Source organism: Siphateles boraxobius, unplaced genomic scaffold (genome assembly GCF_051911475.1).
Source record: "Siphateles boraxobius isolate OS27281-9 unplaced genomic scaffold, OSU_SipBor_1 7, whole genome shotgun sequence".
In the NCBI taxonomy this organism is placed as follows: Eukaryota; Metazoa; Chordata; class Actinopteri; order Cypriniformes; family Leuciscidae; genus Siphateles; species Siphateles boraxobius.
This window is the reverse complement of record NW_027509197.1, coordinates 5867020-5889008: the sequence shown is the minus strand read 5'-3', so window position 1 is coordinate 5889008 and position 21989 is coordinate 5867020. Positions and strand designations below refer to the sequence as shown.

The following is a 21989-nucleotide window of genomic DNA, read 5'->3' as shown; positions in this document are numbered from 1 at the left end:
AGCTTTGCCATCACAGGAATAAAATTTATTAAAAATAGAAAAAAGGTGATTTAAAAATTGTAATGATATTTCACAACATTACTGCTTTATTGTATTTTAATCAAATAAATGCAGCTTTTGAGCATAAGAGACTTTAAAGAAATCCAAATGTTTGACCTGTAGTGTGTCATTAAAATCAGCACTAAATATGCAACACTTTCAGCACCTTTCGTTAATATTAGTTAATGCATTAGCTAACATGAACTGACAATAAGCAATATATATTTTTACAACGTTTAATAATCTGGTAACACTTTACAATACAGTTCATTAGTTAACATTTAACTAACATGAACTAACAATGAGAAATACATTTGTCTCAGAATTTATTCATCTTTGTTAATGTTAATAAAAATACAGCTGTTCATTGATTGTTCATGTTAGTTCACAGTACATTAACTAATGTTAACATTTGCAACCTTTGATTTTAGTAACGTACTAGTACACTTGAAATTAATATGCACTAAGATTAATAAATGTTGAAGAAGTATTGTTCATTCTTAGTTTACGTTAACTAAGATAGTTAACTGATGAACCTTATTTTAAAGTGTTACCATTAATCTTTGGTTATATAAGTTGATATAAATATAATTTTTATTGTAAAAAATATATATAAGTACATTTTGAAATTAGATTAACAAATGTTGTAGAAGTAATTTTCATTCATGTTTACTACAGTAGCTAACTAATAATAGCGTATGAAACCCTAAAGAAGTATTGTTCATTCTTAGTTTATGTTAACTAAGGTAGTTAACTAATTTTAACTAATGAACCTTACTGTAGAGTGTTAACATTAATCTTTGTTAATGTTAGTTAATATAAATATAATTTTGATTTAAAAAAATATGTAAGTGCATTTTGAAAATAGATTAACAACTGTTCTATAAGTATTGTTCATTCATGTTTACTACAGTAGCTAATGTTAACATGAAACCTTAAAGTGTTACCACTAAATCTTTTGCCTTTATATAATTCAAACAGGAATTCTACAGACACATACTGGAAACAACATAGTTTCCCCATAGAGGGGGGGGGGGGATTGAAATTAATGAGAGTAATCAGTGGCAAACAGCGAAGGAGGCAAGGGCAATTAATATACACAGGCTAGCAGCAGGCCTGAGATCAGTGTTTAGATACAGATACAGCAGATGTCCTGAAGAGCCAGAGGACAGCAGCCAAAGCCAACCAGACAGTCTGCTGGCACTCCAGATAACATGATCATTTCCCCATCAGCAGACACGCTCAAGCCTTTTTAACACCCGCTGCTCGCTGCTCGTACACATATTACAGTTTGTCCAATACTTCAAAAAGGACATTCTGACAGACCACCTTCAGCTCTGAGAGGATTGATGTGTTGTGCTGTAAACATTAAAGTGAGTTGTAATGGAAAATTATTTCCATTTAGTTTGTCAACAGTTTTACTGGGTTCGGTGAACTTATTCGTTGTTAATCGATTACCAGAGGAACCCAAATTCTGCATAGCCTCTTAGAGAACTCTCTGAAAGCACAATGAAATCAACTGTTAATCGACAGCACGCTCCACAAAGATTAGTGCTTTAAAAAATAAGACACAAATTCCATTTTCTTTTTCTTTTTTAGTGAGTGATTACGTATGTTAGAAAAACTATTATGTAACATTAAAACATGTTTGTTAATAATATACCAAGATGTAAAAACATTTTTCAAACATCAACTTTATAACCTTCTTTCCAACAGTTAATTAAAATATCCAACAAATAAAATTATACAATATCATGACATTGTAATCTGTTGTATTTTAAGTGTATTGTAGTAAAACTTTGTTTTGATTATTATTAACTTTGTTTAGCTTTGTATGCAACATGCTAATGCATAGTTTATCCATTACAGAAATATTATTGGGACCCTTTCAATAGCATGATGAGAAAACAACAAAATAAATCTCATTCCTTTTTTCTTCTTTTTTTAAATACATTGCTAAGCATGTAGTGTTGACTACCTGTTATTTTTTTAAAGAATCAAACAAATGTTCTCTTAAAATTATGAGAAATTTAAACATAGTTTATCAATAACTACAAAAAAATCTATTTTGGTAACTAATAATTAATATAATATAACAAAATAATATTATATAATAATGACATTTAACTCCTCGGATTGTCTCTTTACTCTTTTATGGCATAAGCAAAACAAGCTCATTCTTACTGAAATAAATCCGCCTGCACTTCATAGGGAGTTTGTTTTGATCCCTGCTCAAGGCAACATTCCACAGACTAATGTACAAGTGAATGGAGGTCATGATAAATGTTGATCACGTCTTCGGGTTCTGTCCTTCCCACATGTATAAACGCCACAATACACTGATGCATTATAAATGCCGTCTGTTTGCTTTGCAGCTCTAATTCTTATGGATGAGGGTCTCTCGCACTTCAAACAGTAACTCATTGAATTAACCAATTGATTTGTCTGGCCTGTCAAAGGTTTAATAGATGGATTACTTGGTTCAAAAGAGTTTTTGTATTTCTTCCCCACCCATCTTTTACTAAGGACATTGTCAAATACATCAATAAATAATGTTCACTTTTCATATACTTCATCCAATTGTTTCCAAAAGTAATAATTTAGGTATTTGCAATACACTTAGGATGAGATTGATTTACAAGCAAGCAATCAACAATGAAGTTCAAAATGTACACTTTGGTACATGAACAGCACTATAAAACATTCGAGTTGCATAAAACAAATTAATTTCCTAAAATAATTGCTTGACCTCTTGAATTTTACACAAATAATGGGGCAATTGTGCCCCCATGTGGGCATTTCAATGATTTTGTGACAAATAGGCTATAGCAGACCAGAAAAGACTGTAATGAGTTGATATACTAGAGTTGCACGAATCTGGATCAATTGAAAATCTCTTCTCTTCTTTTTTTTCCATAGAAATCACGATTCTCTCAAGATTCTGAATAGACAACAATGACAAAATTTTAATTGCTGCAGTCTATTTAAAAAACATGTAATTTATTATTATTATGATAATTATTATTATTAATGTATAACATTAAAATATTAATGTCATTAAAAATCGTATTAAAGAAATGATTCAAAATACACTCTAAAAAAAGTTGGTTCTTTATGTTCTTTACATGTAGTAACAGTTCTATTGTGTACCTTATCATCATGAAGAACCCTTTATATGCTAAAATGGTTCTTTGTGTTAGAGTTCTTTATTCCCGCCTTTTGTTTTTTAAATCTGTAACTGTCAAAGCCACCTCATTACTGATTTTCTGGAGCTCAGCTATACCAGAGGGACTGTCCCTGTAGGATACAAATTTCAGCTAAATGAACGAAACAATATTTGGGAACACTTTATTTTACAGTGTCTTTGTTACACTTTACATGTATATTTCACTTGTTTCATTAGCCTACTGGATGAATCAGCGTTTTTGATCGAATCTCTAATACTAACTAACTAATGACTCGATGGCAAATTCATTTTTAACAGTCACTTGTTGCCACCTACTGGAATAATTGATATAATCAATTGAAGTGTAAAGCTACATTCAAATGGTGATTAACTCTGCCTGCATCTGAAATCATATACTTGCCTATATAGTAGGCAAAAACAGTATATGTGACTAAAGAAGTATGCCCTATTCACAGTACTCATAAAAGAGATTCTGGGATTCTGAAGTGTGCATATAATGGACACTTTACTATCCCATAAGGCCACGGGAGAGAATTTGTGAATGTTAGTGAAGTTTGGTAGGTCACATGATAATAACAACATGGCAGATGTAGTACGTTCCAGATTACATTCACACTAAACACATTTATACTATATAGAATGTACTTTTTTAGCAGTCATGAAGTAAACTAATTCTAAATAAGATCTGAATGTTTGCTGTAATCATACTTGTCAACGGTTTAACGGACATAGCTTGTCATTCACAAATAAGATTGTAGGTGTAGTCATAGGTGTAGTCTTTGAGTTAATCTTACAGAGGTCAAACAATTTATTGTGGCGCTCTTTGATAAACTAGATTGCGTAAATTGTCCCAGTAATTAAAAAAGCTTATTGTTTAAGTTTAAACAGTTGGTTTCTATACAGCATGCCAAAAGAGCTTAGCCCAAACTTCTAAATTCTCTTTAGTTCCACTATGAAACAGATTCATAAGTGAATTAATGTCTAGAGAAACGTTCTAATCATAGCACAGCCATTCAGTTTGAATACGCCTATAAAGGCTATAAACAACTGAACACATTAAAGAGGTTATGTGCTATTTTCTAACCTTTAAAGCAATAATTTAAACATAACAACCAAAAAAATAGACTTGCCAATTAAAAAGTTCATTGTTCACCACTCCAAAACATATCTGAGAGATTTACCATCAAGACGTTAACATGGGCTTTATGAGAAACACACTTCTCCGTTCAAGACAATCTGAAGTCACAATGATCCGCAGACGCCAGTGAGCTGTATTTTTGAACCTGCACGTCATAACTGTGAGCTCAGCCAAACCACTTATTAAAAAGAAAGAGGCCACGGCTATAAAGACAGAAGGCGAGGAGCTTGTTATTTTTCTTTCGGGGAGGTGAACAGGAAAAAGATCAACGGTTGTGGTGCCGTCTTTTGCCACAGCTATGGCACTCCGTGGCATTAAAAAACAGCTCAAGAAATTATATTATCGAAGCGTCAGTCTTTGAAGCGAACGCCAAGAATAATTTCCCACATATAACATTCCCCACTTAAACCACACATTGCTGTGGTAAACACCCCTCCCAGCCCAGCTCATATTCAATTCCATATTCCTCCAGAGAGAAATGCAGCTTCATCTACTGCCCAATTAGAGACTGATGAGTCAAAGAACTCGCTTCTAGCCTCTCAAGTCCCACATAAGGTACTTTATTCCAGTAAAGAGTGAAAAGTGTTATTGCTTCTTCCGCAATAAAGCAACAGAGCTGATGATCATGAGGCCTTTATATGGGAATGAGTGAATGTAACTTCACTGCTGTAAAAAAATATTAATATTATGTGGAAATGATTTGGAGAAACATACAGTAATAAAACAAAAACAAGTTCTTCCCAAGTTCCATAAAGATGTCCGTGTGTTTGAGCCACAACTTGATAAATAAAATAAAATGAAAGCCATGAGGCACAGAGATGTTCTAAACAAATATTTTACTGGGAAGTGATCCAAGTATTGATAAAAGTACTTATAAATACAGTAATGTTTTTTAAGGTATTTTAAGTGGAATCTTAAGACAATTCTAACACTCCAGACAGTTTGAATTCTAGCCAACCAGAATTCACAAATTAATAATAATAATAATAAAAATTAAATTAAATTTAAAAAATGACATGAAACAATTAAAATTTGAATATTTGATTTTGGCCCTAATACAAATTTAACAAGGAAATTCTGAATGTGAATTTAAAAATTGCCCTCACACAAAATTATTATATAAATTAAATTAGGATTTCTATATTAAACAATAAATCAAGATATAAAAGTAAGACTGCGATCTTAAAGTGGTATTTTTGTTTATTTCACATATGATCTATTATAAATAAAAAGTCAAAATTATTGTTTCTTTTATACACATTTTGTTTATAAATTAAACATTGTGTAAGGCCAAGATCAATAAGCTTCATAAAATTACTGAAATATTACATTTTACAGAAATCTTAGTATAAATTGAGTTGAGGTTTGCTAGGGGTCAAACTGACTGGAAACTGTCCTTTAAGTCAACAAAAAATACAAACTAAGATCCCTTTATTCGAAAAAAAAAAGTCCTAACAAGGATCTCTGACTCTCAATCACAAAACCTCAGCAACTCTTTTGAATCATATGTAATAAGTGGTAACTGTGTCTCTGTGATGGCACTTTGTGCTTCTACTTTTATAAATACATACTTTATTTTCCAGCGATTGTTGTCCATTGGTGAGCGAATGAGCCCAAACACTTGCTCAAAAATCCCAAGGCAGGAATTGTCACGGTGGATGGTCCCTGCTACGGCAACTACCACCAGTCCATGAGCTGAAGATATACACTTTAACCCATAACCCTCCAAGTTTGGGCAGAACAAAAGACGTTCCTCTCCTGCTAGAGCATGTAGCCGCTGGCTGACCATCTGTGCCCCATTGAACTCATCTACACGCTGCTCTCCCGTACATAAGAGAAGTCGCAGTCTCACGTCCTGCCAGAAATGCTGAGGACCCCAGTCCTGCACCGGAGGCCCTTGACTGGGGTTCTGAGAGTTCAGAAGGCCGTAGAACCACTGGCAAAACTGTTTTCCCAAAGCTGCAAGGTCTGACAGACCATCTCCAACCTCATCTGTAATCACTGTGTTCTTCTCACGCCTTGAGATCTGTTTAAAATATGGACCAGGTCAAAATACAATCTATAAAACCTTAACTTCACAAGTGATATTCAATGCAGCGTTCATACAGGTTTAAAAAAAGAAATTCAAGCACTTCTAAAGCAGTGGCAGCCGGTGCTTTTCAAGAAATTGGGAAGCTGTGGAAATTACTTTTTTTAAGTGAAATTACTTAATTACACAAATGTTTGGGGTCAGTAAGATTTTTTTTTTTTTTTAAAGAAATTAATACTTTTATGCGGCAAGGACAAAAAGATTTATTACAAAAGATTTAGGCTACTGGAATATTAAATCATAATGTGGCATATTTTAGAAGGATCATGCGACACTGAAGACTGGAGTAATGGCTGCTGGAAAGTCAGCTTTGTCATCACAGGAATAAATACATTTTTTGCAATATATTAAAATGAAAAGCAATTTTTTTTTAAACATTTACATTTTACTGCTTTTTTGATCATAAAAATGCAGCCTTGCTGAGCATAAGAGACTTCTTCCAAAAGCTTACCGACCCCAAACCTCTGAACACAAGTTTACTTCTAAACACTTCAGAAGAGAAGTCTAAACACACAGAGAGAAAGAGGTATTACAACACTCCATGTACAGCAATATTTTTTAAATGGCAAGTGCTGTCAATTATGTATGTCACAGGTTTAATTGTATTGGCCGCTCATGGCAAAGTTCTGCCTTTTTAAGACCTCATCCAATTATCAATAGATAAGCTGGGATTCCAGGTGGAAAAAATACAGTGCTTGAAAGCTCAATGTTTAATGTTAAATCAGATGCCAGCCCTTTGCACGTATCATTTTGACACACAATCACAGCAAAAATGATGTGTTTAAAGCCAAATGTTCAATAAACATCGATCTTTGCCCTCTTGAAAGCTATGGTTTAGCATTTGCTCATAAACTTCTATTGAATCCCAGCTTTAGTGGTGTTCTTTGGGCTGAGTTATTGAACTTTCATTAAAAAAATACTGAAATACACAAAGAGATTCACAAAAATATCCTTATTCTTGTAACATAACAGGTATCAAGCATTTTCAAGGATGATATCCCAAATTAAAGCACTATTCATCTCTTAAAGGATTAGGTCATTTCAGAATTAAAATTTCTTGATAACTGAAAAAATTTGCCTGAAAATTTCCTCCAACATTGTCTGACATCGTTCTTTTACCTTTTATTTATTTATTTTATAAATGGCGTTTGACTTTGCACATTCTCTTTGTAAACACTAGGTCTGTACTTCCGCCTATGTCACGGCGTGACCTTTCAACGTGATTACATAATGCATGGCACATCACAGAGCTAGTGCAAGACGAGCATCTGTGGTGAAAAAGTATATATATTATATTTTTTTAGAAAATGACCAATCGTTTCGCTAGATAAGACCCTTATTCCTTGGCTGGGATTGTGTAGAGTCCTTTGAAGCTGCATTGAAACTGCCATTTTGACCTTCAAACCCGTTGGTTCCCATTGAAGTCCACTATATGGAGAAAAATCCTGGATTGTTTTCCTCAAAAACCTTAATTTTTTTCGACTGAAGAAAGAAAGACATGGACATCTTGGATGACGTGGGGGTGAGTAAATTATCAGGAAATGTTAATTCTGAAGTGAACTTTTTTCCAAACTTTGTACAAACCATGTCAATGGCATTTCCAGTAGGGGGAATCTCAAGAAAACATGTCCAAGCCACATTACAACACTAAAATCAATCAATTAATCAATCAATCAATCAATCAATCAATCAATCAATCAAATATTGTATAAAGGCAATGATATCGGTTTAAGGAAGATTACAATTTCTTGCATAACGCTGTTTTCATGATGATAAACCCCTTCTGTAATATAAAGATATTTTTAACTGTATTAGAGTAGTTGACTCATAATGCATCCATTATTCAACCTTATGATTTAAGGCTAAAAATCATAACCTAAATATATACATTAAAAAAATCGACAATTATTTCAATGTTTTATAACTTCTTTGCTTCATCACATTTGTGATTCTTTCATTTTTAATCACCTTAACCTTCTTGCATTCACTGGTTAATTTAAATGGCCCCACAGAGAAACAAATAAACTTTTAAAAGTACAAATATTTCACATAGTTTCTTAATCTAAATGCAAAATATTACTACTACTACTTCTACTATTAATAATAATAGAATCAGAAAATGCTGAATACAGTACTTTAAAAATAAAGCATATCATGTCAGGATGTCAACCTCCAAAAATGATTTAAAGCAAATAAATAAATTATTACAACATATTATAATTTATTTCACTGTAATTCAATAATACTTTTTTTATTTTAAGCTCTATCATGATGTATAAATACTTTTAACTATATTATAAAGTAAAAACACTTTTTTAAATAGTCATTTAAATTAGATTATCAATGATTATTGGGGCAAAATGTACTTAAACGTCATTCAAAAATAATATGAACACACTATAACAACCCTCAAAGGTCCTAAAAATCAGACTTTTTTCAAGGGGTAACAAAACTGTTGATTGCGATGCATAAGCCTATCACCTAAACATGTTTTTGACAAATTGTGTTTAGAGATTCACCCAGTGTATAAAGATCTGTCTCGATGCCTACCTCACCAGACGACCAAAACTCAAGGGTTCTCCTGACCAGCTGATGTTTCTCACTATTAGGGGGCATGGGAACTCCTTCATTGGCAAGATACTTAAAAATGACATCCCGCTGTACCTTCTTTCTCTTGAGGAGCTCCTCAGCATCTTTTGAGTAAGTTATGATGGCTTCAATAGCCTCTGTTGATCAGGAAATAGACTGTGACAGACTGACAGATACACAGCTCACAATAAACATGTCACAATTGCTCAAAATCTAGTGTGCCGCCTACCTAAACACTTTTCTAGCCACCAGACATCGCCGATATTTACAGAACCGTTTGGGAAATGGTTAGCTTCACAGCAGTCTTACCTTCTATGCTCTCTACAGCAATCAGTCGGTTCGTTACTGTATCTTTAAGGGCGAGCAAGTCGTCCGGGGCTAATAATTTTAACAGTTTTCGACAGCCACTTTGCTCTTTCATTGACAAATGTGACATACTTACATCAATTATGTCAAACTACTCATATCACGTACTTCTACTAGGATCTGCGCTATGTGCAGTTGTTTCCGTTGTTGTGGCACGCTACAGCGACTTCACAGCCCACATATGGTGCACCAATCATCCCGTCAAAATAAAAGTTCAAGATACCTAAAAGAGACTAAACATTCCAACAGCCCACCGGAATATTGGGAAAGCTGTTTAAATCTGATGGCATTGCAGTTTTTGTGTACGCCAGCCTTATCTGTAGAGACAGTGAGACAGTGAGGAAGTATTGTAGGCTAATATGTAAACCCAAACACTCTAACCGCTTTTATTTCTCTTTTAAAAAGTTAAAGTTTCCCACATTTACAAAAGTAGCCTACATTTAATAACCACATGACCCCTGGTCTCACCAAATGTTATGTTCTTATTTTTCTTCCACCTTTGTGAAAAAAAGCAAATGGGTGTTTTTCCCCCTAAACTTCTTTGATGTTACATTATGCCATACCTGTATACTGCTATTCAAACTGAATAAATGAAATGCTATTACTATACAAATAACTGTATGTCAAATACATGCCATTTACAACTCTTTCAGTTATAAATAAATATAAATTGCTTGCTTACTGGGCCCCCACAACAGAGTTAAGCAGTAGCCTACAATTATATTGTACTATTATTAATTACAATTATAATTGTATTTTACAATTGTGCTTTAATTTGTGCACTATATTACATCAATGATGAGGTGAGAGCATCATCCAGTGAAGCTTCATCTCAAGTACCGGCTCTTGTACATTTTATTAACCACTAGATGGCCCTGTAATCGATACTCCGAGACTTTCTTTTCACAAGCAGGGGAAAGCCTCAGAGATTCACAAGGCTCTATCCCTACAATGAGGACGCTGTCATGCCACCCGAAATAGGGCCATCAGTGTCCCGATGTGTAGTGAGCCATGGTCCTTACCGTCCTTACCAGTGCCCGAATTTGTGTACACCATGGCTAAACGGTATACTGGTTCACTACCAAGGAAGCTAGGGAGTTGATTGCACCCTGTGTCTAACCCGCCTCCACTACTAACCATACCCTTAAAGAGGCTACCCAGATAGCACACATATCCAGGCCTCATCTGGGCCAACTATGGAACATATGGCTCAGTTCTGGCAGCGGCAAAGGTCATATGGGCCGTATCTGCCCAATACACAGCAAGCCACAACTCACACTAAAACCGGCTTGATGGGTGTAGGGCCAGATATGGCACATATGGCCTTTGCCAATGCCACAACTGAGCCACATAGTTGGCCCAGATGAGGCCCGAATATGTATGCTATTGTCAGCCACACATCAGGTTGAGTCATCGCCGTCATTCCATGTGGTAAATGGGCCAGAAGAATATGGGAGATGTGGGCCACAACTAAGCCAAATGTAATTTGCGATCTGGGTATAATCTCCGCACAAACTACCGGTCTGAGAGATCTGGCCTGGCGCGGCTGACCTGAAACTGCCTCTAGCTCTTCGGCTCTGCAGTTGGATACTATTGTCCCAATCAGCAACAGCAACAAGTGTCATTAGCTAGTATGCATTTACTCAGTCCGAACACAGAAACCACATAGCAACGCCTTGGCAACCATCCAGCAATCATAGAGCAACGTTATTGGTGAATAAAAACTTTTATGAATTATTCGGTTACTGAACTGACTCACTTAAGTTTTTCTCAGTTGTGTTGGCGCATTTCTCAAATCATCCTTAATATTTGCAAAGTATGTGCATTCTCAAAACAATTCGCACAAACAACACCACACATTGGATTACCTGCAAAAGCCTATAACTTACTCAAAATCTTTAGTTCATCTCTCAAAAATAATTATTTATGTCAATGAACATGTCAGTGACATCTGAATGAGAAGTCCTTGTGTCATTGTTCACAAACGAGATAGTCAAAATGCTTGTCATGTTGTCAATAGAACACTGCACTCTGTTAGTATTACCTGATGTAAACTATGGCAACAGTTTGGATGACAGTTACTGAATTGAAATGTACAAAGCTGCGCTTCTTGTATGTCATATATCCATTTCAAAAGTACTAATTTACACACTACTGTACGTGAGTTATTGATTGAAAGAGACTGGATAGGATTCACAGTTACACTTTTACTAGTGGTCTGACCAACAACAAAAAACACAAAAACATTACAATGTTACTGTATTGTGATATAGAAAAGAAAAAGAAATAGGGGCACAAAGGCGAAAATACAACATTAGAAAGGCAAACACAGGAAAGACCCCTTCGGCAGAACATTGCTTTTGCATGCAGCACTGTATATATGCTTGCCAATTGAAGGTTCATGAGATTCAAGTTTGAGCTATTTCAGAGAATTGATTTCTCATTGTTTGATCAATGAGATCATTCTCTTCATTAGTCAAAGTCAAGATTCACCTGCACAATTCATCAATTCATGGCACATTTACAAAAAGTCTAATAGAAATGTGTAGAAAATATGCTTGACAGTTTATGACAACTAGATCAACCATTCTGCATTTAGGATGAACTAATGACTAGATGTTTTGAGGGGTAAGACTATTGCACAGAGAACTATTTAATAAATTTTGAGCAACATGGTATTAGCAACTGATAATGTATGAAACCACAGACAATTGCACATAATCAATTGCATGAATGTACCAAAGCAATCGCAACTTGTTCAAAATAATGAGAAATTGCTTTTATGATGTTCACAAGTTGACTAGATGATGTGGAGGTTAAACAAGTGGTTTTGAGAATTTCATTTCTGATCTGAGAAATGCACCAAAGCGACTGAGAAAAACTGAAAGTTAACTTTCTGACTCAAATCTCAACTCAATATTATTTGTGCATTAACTAAATGCATGTATTTATTTTTATGGTGGAAAATCAGCAACACGTGTCCAGCTAGCATACATGTTGTTTGTTTGTTTGTTTTCATTTTAAAAATCTATTTATTTTACATCACTAATTAGCAGCACAATTCCATTTGTTCTTCCATTATGTTCTTTTTTTTATAGATTTAATGGCTTACTATTACTATTTACTGTTAAATTAAAATGGAGAAAATATTAGATTAATAAACAATGAGTAGGTGTTCCCAAACTTTTAACTGACTAACTGGTTGTGTGTGTTGAATGAGTTCAAGTTTCTGGTTCATTGTGAGTGCATTTTAATCAAGACGACGCATGATGGCAGTGTTGCAGTTAGTTTTTTGCTTACCGAAAGTTGTGGCAGTTCATTCAAAGGGGTTGGAGGAGATGGGCGTTTTTCTGGGATAAGGTGATTATCACAGTGGGACTCCAGTCACCACTCCCCGTGCTCATGGAGCGGCAATAGCCTATCTCAGTCAGTTTCACTGCACGAGAGACGCGTCCCACACTGCTCACGGGACACCAGACAAAAGCGCCGGGAAGGCAACACGCGAATCAGCTTTCCCAATTTATTTAGAACGGGATATCGCTTTGCCTTCAAAGGTGGATTAAAAGGGACATTTTAATCAAGAGCTGAGGCAAGTTATGTTTTCATTCATTTAAAAGTTGCTTTTTCATTCCGAATGAATCTTTTGGGTTGCTAATTGAGCTTCTATTCGCAGCACGTTTACTAATTCAGTAATTGAGTCAAATTATAAGAAAGAGGCGCAAGCGGTGATACTTTTTATTTTAATTTGAACGGTTTCACGGTGAACTTACTTTAGTTATTGTTGCAAAATGCATGGTCATAAGTTAAACAAAACCGCGTGCCGCATGAACTCTCAGAGCATCCATGCTCAAGAAAACAGGATTGAAGTTTTATTCAGAGTGTAAACCGGATAATTGAACTGAAGACTTAAAACATATCTGAAGGGGTTAAGGGAAGAAGGAACAAGAGCCTCGATTAATAAAAAATAAAAAAAGTTTCATGTTTGGGTCAATTGCCAAGCAACTGCGCTTTAACCTGAGACTTTTAAATGATAAACCATAAAGAGCGCAACAGTATTTGCATGGATGGTAGATATGGCAGCACACACACACACACACACACACACACACACACACACACACACACACACACACACACACACACACACACACACACACACACACACACACACACAGAGTCAATGGTCTTACAGTTAAGTGGCAGAGACAAAGAAGCCTGAAGCCTGCTGAGTTTGAGCTGGATTCATCAAAACCCATTGTACTTAGACCACTTTTTAGCCCAATGTCCCCCACTTGTTAGTGGTGTGTGGCAGGACAAACATCACTATTACTATACTATTGCTCGTATAATGTTGGATTAAAGGTTTGTTCAACCCCTAAAAACGTATTAAACTTCAGAACGTAACTCATTCTTCTCAGGACTTGTTATGGGCTTGAGTGATAGACTACAGGATAGGCTACCTCAAATAATTTCTGGGAAGAGGTGTATGTTACTTTTCTATCAGATACCAAACTATAAAATCCCATAAACCTGCATTAAATGGACCAGAATATTGTAGAGACTTGTGGTGTGGATCACTAAGCAAACACCCAGAACACCTTAGAAAACAAATCAACATAACAATTACTCAGGACACAGAAACCACACAGCAACTGCTTGGCAACCACCAAGAACACCCTAGCAATCGTCACAACATGCTAAACACACTCAGAACCACATAGCAATGCCCTAGAAACCATCTAGATTGTAGTAACCATCAATGCCCTAAAATTCAAATCACTTAACAACCACTCAGAACACCCGATCAACTGCATAGCAACATGCTAAAAACACTCAGAACACCATAGCAACACCCTGGCAATCATACCGAACATTTTAATCATATGGTAATGGTCTAAACCCCAATCAGAACACCCAAGCAACAACTACTCAGAGCACTTTAACAACCATATACCAACATGCTAAGGTATTCTGCATAGCAATATCTTGGCAACCATTTAGAGCAAAGTAACCATATAGCAACACAGAACATCTTAGCAACTGCATAGCAACACCCTGGAAACCACGGAACATCTTAGTGTGGTGGCAGTGAGCAACAGGCACTTGCTTTTTCTTCAGAAAAGGTTTACACTGTGTTCTTGTTGTTTTTTCTATTACTTCTATGTTTCTGAGATAATACAGCCATTAGACTTACATAATTGTTGTGATTTATTTTGCCTTTGATCTAACTTGATTTGCACTTTGACACTAAAAGCTATTTCGATTTTAGTTTGATTCATTAATAAGTAGCCTAGTACTGTGGAAACTTCCTTATTGGAGTAATTGTTAGTGTTATTTTAAGGATTGATGGGATAGATGATCAAATAGAGAAAGAGAAGGTTTTTTTTCTTTATGTAAAGCACACAAAAAGTAAAAACATATTTGTTATTGTAAAATTAAATGGTCTAATGTCATGTTAGATCCCCATATTGCTGCCTGCAGAACGTACACTCTAGGTGAACTGAGTTAATGGTCTATGGAAACCCCTCATGGCCAAGAGTTGGTGCCAAGAAACTGCTCATATTGGGTTTGGTGTAATGTATTTAATCAGTGTAACTGGAAACCGTTGGCTTTACGTTCTGGCTGACCTTAGTTTTTTATAACTTTCGGTGTAATTCCCTCAATGTTGACTTGTGAATAGGATAAATGCAGCAGGTATTTCTCTAAATCAGATTTATTTGTCATAAAACAAGTTCACATAAAGTCTTTTCTCTGGCATTACTAAACTTTGTAGAAATGACAAGTAGCCTACTGCATGTAATGCAATTTCTTTGCACCTTACTCTCACCTCACTTGGAGCTTATGCATTAGTCCACCCACTGGACGCCTACAAATACATTGCTCTTCTCTGGAAAGGTGCTTTGCAAACCACAATCAACAAATGTGAGAGACTGAAGAGAGTGTTGACTTTCCAAGAGGGTTAGGTCTCTCAGGCTTCATACAGTAGAGTCACTTTCTTTAATGGAATGGCCCTTTTTATCGAGATCTCTACATTTAGTTTAGTTTACAGAAAGGGACAGTAAATGTTTGGTTGAGAACTCTTCACAGATGAGTAAGCTCACAATCATTGTCCCCTATAACACTGCCCACTACAACCGAGTCAGTCTTACTGCTCTCTCAAAATTTTGCAGAATTTATATGCTATTCTTTAATTAAGGACTTTTTTATAATAGATTTATAGGATACCATTGTTTAGATTGGCATCGTTTGCAATGTTTCATGGCATAAGCAGTTCTTTCCTTTGTAACTTGAGTACATTTTTTTGGTCCTTTTGTCATTTTATTTTTCAGTAGTTAATTTTTGCTTTGAATGTTGTGATTCATGCTGGAGCTGCTTGCTAGCTTAGAACCTTTGGAGAAAAAAGATACTGAAAAATACTCTGAGAATCAGTGAAAGTACTTTTCACCTAATATTTTATGAATATGAATTTGGACAAACTGTTTTTCACCTACTAGTAGGTAAGTAGGCATATACAGAGTACCCACATTGGACTTGATTAGCTTTTAGCGGTTGGCGCTAACCTCTTTATGAATAGTCCTACTCCCGTACTATATAGCCAAAAAACAGTATGTGAAAAGAGTATTTTCTGAACAGTTGGCGAAAAGTAAATGACCTACTACTGCTGCTGAGATTCTGAAGTGCGCATTCGATGGACTCTTTTCTATCCCGTGAGGCCACAGAAGAGAAGTTGTGAATAGCAGTGGAGTGACTATTACATGATAAAGCCAGCATGACAAATTAGTTAGTGTCAATTTCATTCATACTATATATAGAATGCACTTTTTTTTAATGTTCATGAAGTTCATTCCTAATCAAATGTACTACCTACTCCGATAGCATGCAATTTCAGACACATCCAAACTCTGCAGGATCTCTCTTCAGGGGCCAGATTTGAAGAACCCTGCTCTTCATCATTTCCGACACCTTTAACCCAGGAGGAATTTATTGAATTTTTTAAAAGATATTGGTATGCAATTTAGACGTAGCATAGCTCTTCTCCTGTCTGAACAGTTGAAAAACTAACTTTGTGTGCACAAAATATAAAGTTATTCCATGTGGAGCATACTTCAGTGAAGTCAGGTCTGTTTTTTTCTCCATTGGTTGGTGCCATTGGCACTCTGAAAGGGAAGTTCAGCCAGAACACAATTATATTGCTAAGTGTTCAGCAGCTTCTCATGAATCAGCACTCAGCAGAGAGGATACGAGCAACAGACTTGAGGTGGCTCTACTATCTCAGGCATGCCTCATGGACAGTGTTGCCAGGGTCACGGTTGTCCTGCACAATTGGGCTATTTTGAAATTTGCAGTCAGATGTTAGTGTTGTTCTCCTCAAAGTAAAACTTGTCGCTGTTTGCAGACGCGCTCTTGGCCGATCATCGAGCAATGCCAAGTGTGCCATTCTCTACAGTTCTCACATTAAACACCTTTTATACAGACCCACATTTCTAACCTTTTATTAGCCAGCTGTACATGCGCTTATATCTGCGAACATATAACGCTTACTCTTTAACTTCATGATGGTAGCCTATGTATTTAAGATTAAATTAAATTGTATTTTTTAATAAATGTATTATATAATTTTATACATGGATTATATAATACAATTGATGCAACATAATTCAATATAATTATATTCGTGTTAGGATGAAATAGTATAACTTCATAATAAGATTAGCTATAAGGCCATACAGATTAAGTGCTTTTTGCGTGTGTGTGTGGTTTTTTGTTCCTATAATTTTGCTTATATTTAGAATAAATTTTATTATGAAATTTTTGTTGAATCGCGATTTGTTCTTAATTGTTTGTACGCACATTTCACGCACAAATTTGTGCGTATGCATGCTTGGTGAATGAGATCCAATGACCTCTGTCACTTCACTATCTCAGTCTTATAGCTAACAGCTCTGGTTTTACTCTGTAGAGAGATTAATTGTCACTGGGTGAAAGTAACTTAGACCTAAGGTTCTTTTCCTCATGTGAAAACAGGACAAAGTTATCCCTCTTTGGGAGCAGTTAGTGGAGGATACACGGATGAAAAGCATAATAGTATCAGGAGTTAGTTATTTGTCGTGAAGAATTATAATGACATGTTTTCATGTGATGCTCAATTGAAACTATTGTAAAAGTAGCCTTTAAAGCACTCATATTGTAAGCATATTCATAGGATGCTGATGCTTTTAAATATATGCCTATTTATGATACTTTATGATTGAGACTTTCAAACGTGTGTCTTCATCGGCTTATTTTGGACATGAGCTTTTATGGTGGCTAAGCAGAAATTCATAATATTTTAGTTGCTGAAGCAAGACTTGGAGTTATGAACCAGCAATAAGCTTGTCACACACAATTTTTGTTTTATTAGTACTATTATTATTTTAAATGATAAATGTCCAAAAGATGCAATTCAGGGATTCATTCTAGACTGCCAAGCCTGGCTCCCGTGGGATTGTGGAAAGTCAATTCGAGGGTTTACCCTGGAAACGGTGCAGACTCGCATTGCAGTGTTTCAGGTCACTGAGCATGCTTGCATGTACTCACAAATAGCCACAATGGTTTTGCCCCATCGCTTCATTTGGATCCCAGCTGAAGTTGCCATCACCAGCCATGTGTCTGGCCCTTTATTCAGCGGCCTGTTCTCGATTAAACCCTATTATGTTGTTAACTTGTTCTACTGGCATCACTAAGTGTCAGGGTAACGTTTTGGTTCTGCATTTCCAGATTTTTTTACCTTTAGAAAGGGCATGGATTGTTTTGAAACTGAACTGAAATTGCTGAATCCTATTTAGCTTGAATCCCATCCTATTTTACTTAAATGTGTTCTAAAATGTAAATGGAGGGTCTGTTTGATCTCAGTTGTTTTAGTGTATGCATGTGTGGTTGTTTTAGGTGAAAGCTTAAAAAGAGGGACTTTCTGCCTTGTCCGTGTACGGAAAATCACACGTGGCTCACTTCCAGGAATTTTAAATTATACATTATTGGTGTTGCACTTAGAAATCTAGGGCAGCTGCAGAGTCTTGGGTGTGGGCCAGTTCAGAAAGGTGAAAGCCGGTCAATCCAGTGAAATACTAATGCTGATGCTGCACATCGTGGCTTCATTTTTAGGGCAGTCATGTAACTAAAAATACTATGCGGCTTAATCTGATGGATTTATAAAGAGTTGTGGGGAGCTCTATGCGATGATTACGAAATCTGGCTTCAACAATGATGCCTTTATTTGCTAATGCACATCAACTGCATCCAATTATGAGCAGAAAAACATGTCTGACCTGATGCACTGTATGGAAAGTGCATGGCCCATTTGTTTAAAGCAGCAATTCCTTTGCAATAACGAAAATATGAAGTAGTTTGTATCAGGGTCGGGCAACATATATTTCTCACAATATCGTCTTGACAATATATCTTAGGAGAACCAATATTCAACCAAATAGCCATTGTTGCCTAGAATCAATCGTTCGTTTGTTCGTTCATTCATTCAGCTTTTATGCTTTGGCTCAAACGATTAAAATTGTGTTTTTAAACACAAAACACAATTTTTGTGTTTTAAAAGTTTAAAAAACATTTTTTTTAAAATAGTTTTCCAAAATCTTTGCAGCAATTCCATTACAATAAATAAATTAATAAATACCACATGATGTGCTGTCCTTGTCAGAAAAAAATATATAATCCTTCCTCTCTTGATCTGTAGATTGATTCTGAAGGATTTATTATATGGTCCATGTACTCCAGTGCTGTTTAAATGTAGTTATGTCATTGGGGGGAATCTGGGCTAATAGGGCTCTATCTGAATCTGGGAATCTGGGCAAAACACATTCACATGCTTACTGAGGATCACACCACACTTTTGGAAATTTTTGTAGAACAACCATCCGTTTCCAAGTTTCCACTTTTGATGGGACTTAAATTCTGGTGTTTCTCCCTACTGTAATCTTTCCTTCTAGAATAAATGTTATGATCAGAGACATACCCACCCCATCACTGGCAGATTTAATACCACGTATTTGGTGGTGCCTGTTTATTACCTGGTTTCCTCCTGGCCTGTTTTGTGCTCTTCCTGTATAAAGTCCACTGTATAAATTGTCCATTTGTGCCATGTGGCAAACCGGCAACATAAAATAAACCAACAGATATTAAAATTAATGCCATTCTTAAACAAGTTTTCATATAAAGTCTGTCTATGTGAAACCAAATCTTTACCAATAAGTATTTGAAGCACTGATGATCATGGATTAAAGAATTAAAAACACTGGTTTTCTGAGGAGAATGTTTTTTGGCCAATAATTTGCCCTTCCAGAGCAGTTGGTATTCATTTAGACTTGTAGATTTTGCCAGGAGTTGCTATGCAGTGGCAAGAGCGAGCCCTGGAATTATTCTCTTTACACTGGAACCGCTGGATACATCCAGGGTTTCTCCATGTGCATGACCTTTAGTCTGTGGTCCTTTCCACTATCCTTTTGCACAGGTAGCTGATTATATCCCCGGCTGCTTGGTTACAGCTGTTGCCAAGACACAAATCGAGCAAGACATAGAGAGTGGTTTCCCCCACTATTATTTGACAGCAAAGATAATGCAAAACAGAAAAACAATTCTAAAAAGGTTCATTGTTCTATCCTAAGCAGTTGGCTGAGATAACTCTGACTTTATTAGCAGTCAGGGTCATACAGTACATGCATCATAAGATTTTAGCACTTTGATAATCTCTGTCAGTGTTTAGAGTGCAGAAATGAACCATATGGGCAAAAATGGCATAAATGTGGTAGAAAAGTATGATCTGTAGAATACTTTTGTTATCTAACAAGATATCTCTTGTATTTAGATCTATATATCTCTTATTTAAAATTGACAATATTTCATAAAATTTTATTCTAAGTAGAGGTGTGCGATATCACGATTTTAGATTTAGAACGATTAAAATGTCTCCACGATCTGCTTTTTAAGAAATATCGTAGTATCGTGTTACAGTGCACATTATATCAGTTACAGTTCTGGTGCCTGCGTCCCAACATATCTACAAACTGACATGCATTCACTTCATAAATTCACGTAGAAACGCAGCGGTAGGGTTACACGCATGTGACATTGCAGTTCTTTGCAATCACTAAATTTTACTTGCATGTGTTTTAAAGCCTTGCCAGTTAGGCTTTTTATGTGCACTGTTCTGATATAAGCTTTTCTGAGCGCGTACACCTGAAGTGCATTAAAAACCTGTCAACCAGCGCATGACTACTAAACTCTTATCGGATGCATGTCTGTGACTGTGTATTAGATCCGTGCATTTGGACCACAGCCTAATAAACGATACTCGGTTACTAACGTAACCTCGGTTCTCTCTAGAGAGGGAACGAGTATTGCGTAAGTTTAGCTTACGCTACGGGAAAGATTCATCTTCTCGAGATACTGAAGCCAAAAAATTATCCTTAATTTTGTATTCCTTGTCAACGCAGTGCAGCAGCTAGCAGACCTAGAGCAGGCCATCTCGCGTGCTCATTGGCTGCCCTGCGGGCAACTGCTGCAGCCTACCAGTGAGCCCGGCGTGACGTCACGCCCAATGAAGGGCGCCCGCGCCTTCATAGCGTCACAGCCCGCCAGAATGGGCGTGGCTTAGCGTATAACACTAGGGGCTGTAGGCTGACTTCCCTGGTTTTCGTCGACTGAAGCGAAGTCGCTCGTGTCGCGAGCACGGCCGGTTACGCAATACTCCTTCCCTCTCTAGAGAGAACCGAGGTTACGTTAGTAACCGAGTATCGTTCTCTTACGAGAGGTTCTCTCGTATTGCGTAAGTTTAGCTTACGCTACGGGAACACTTTGTCAACGCCGTGCGCGCCAAGCATCCACATGAGACCCCGAGCTTTCAGGGGAACCCCATAAGTGGAAAAAATAAGATGGCCAGCCACGTGGGCCATCACTTGTACATAAGCACACATAGGGAATACAGAGCAGCGCGCCGGTCTGTATAGGCACATGGCACGTACCCTACTTAGTGCAGCTCAACCAGGAGAGCTGAGTCATGTGAGAGTGATCTGAGCAGGAGATCTGGGCAAAATACACCTCACCTTCAGACTGACAACAGTTTAGCCTGCAAAGCAGGAACTTCTAGGTTATAAAACCTGACAAAGGTAGACGGGGAGCTCCAGCCCGCCGCTATACATATGTCATGGATAGAAATTCCACTGGACCATGCCCACGAAGAGGCCACGCCTCTCGTGGATTGAGCCCTGATGCCCAGAGGGCATTGCAGACCTTTTGACGCGTAAGCGGCCGCTATAGCGTCTACTATCCATCTGGACAGGCTCTGTTTCGAGGAGGCGAGACCCTTGGTGCGCCCACCAAACGAAACAAAAAGCTGTTCCGAATGCCTGAAGGAGGCGGAGCGCGTAATGTAAAACCTCAGCGCTCTGACAGGGCAGAGGAGATTCACATCACCTTCGCTGTCAGATGCTGGGAAAGCTGACAACAAAATAACTTACGCTCTGAATGGAGTGCCCATCACTTTAGGGACATAGCCATGTCTAGGTCTGAGGATGACTTTAGAGTCATTCGGTCCG

At 36.7% G+C, this 21989-nt stretch overlaps 2 protein-coding genes across 4 annotated transcripts in view; one reads left to right on the top strand and one right to left on the bottom strand.

Moving 5' to 3' along the window:
• Window positions 1-5181: 5181 nt before the first annotated feature.
• Window positions 5182-9541, bottom strand: cunh3orf38 (chromosome unknown C3orf38 homolog). Its single transcript, XM_077215759.1, has 3 exons — window positions 9352-9541; window positions 9004-9179; window positions 5182-6390 (listed from the first exon to the last, which is right to left on the bottom strand). The coding sequence occupies exons 1-3, from the start codon at window positions 9476-9478 to the stop codon at window positions 5836-5838; spliced, it is 858 nt and encodes a 285-aa protein (XP_077071874.1). The 5' UTR covers window positions 9479-9541; the 3' UTR covers window positions 5182-5835.
• A 3217-nt stretch (window positions 9542-12758) lies between these two features.
• Window positions 12759-21989, top strand: part of myo1b (myosin IB) — a 116669-nt gene continuing 107438 nt past the window's right edge. For 2 of the 3 annotated variants that reach the window (XM_077215736.1, XM_077215737.1), the window contains exon 1: window positions 12829-12997. The gene's annotated coding sequence lies outside the window, so the exon portion shown is untranslated. Of the gene's footprint in view, window positions 12998-21989 lie in introns of all 3 variants that reach the window. The other variant, XM_077215735.1, reaches the window with a different exon arrangement.

Coding starts and splice junctions, on each gene's coding strand:
- cunh3orf38 (XM_077215759.1), bottom strand. CDS start 9,478: ATGTCACATTTGTCAATGAAAGAGCAAAGTGGCTGTCGAAAACTGTTA. Junction 9,180..9,351: donor TGCTGTAGAGAGCATAGAAG/GTAAGACTGCTG, acceptor CCTGATCAACAG/AGGCTATTGAAGCCATCATA. Junction 6,391..9,003: donor AGTTTTGGTCGTCTGGTGAG/GTAGGCATCGAG, acceptor TATTTTAAACAG/ATCTCAAGGCGTGAGAAGAA.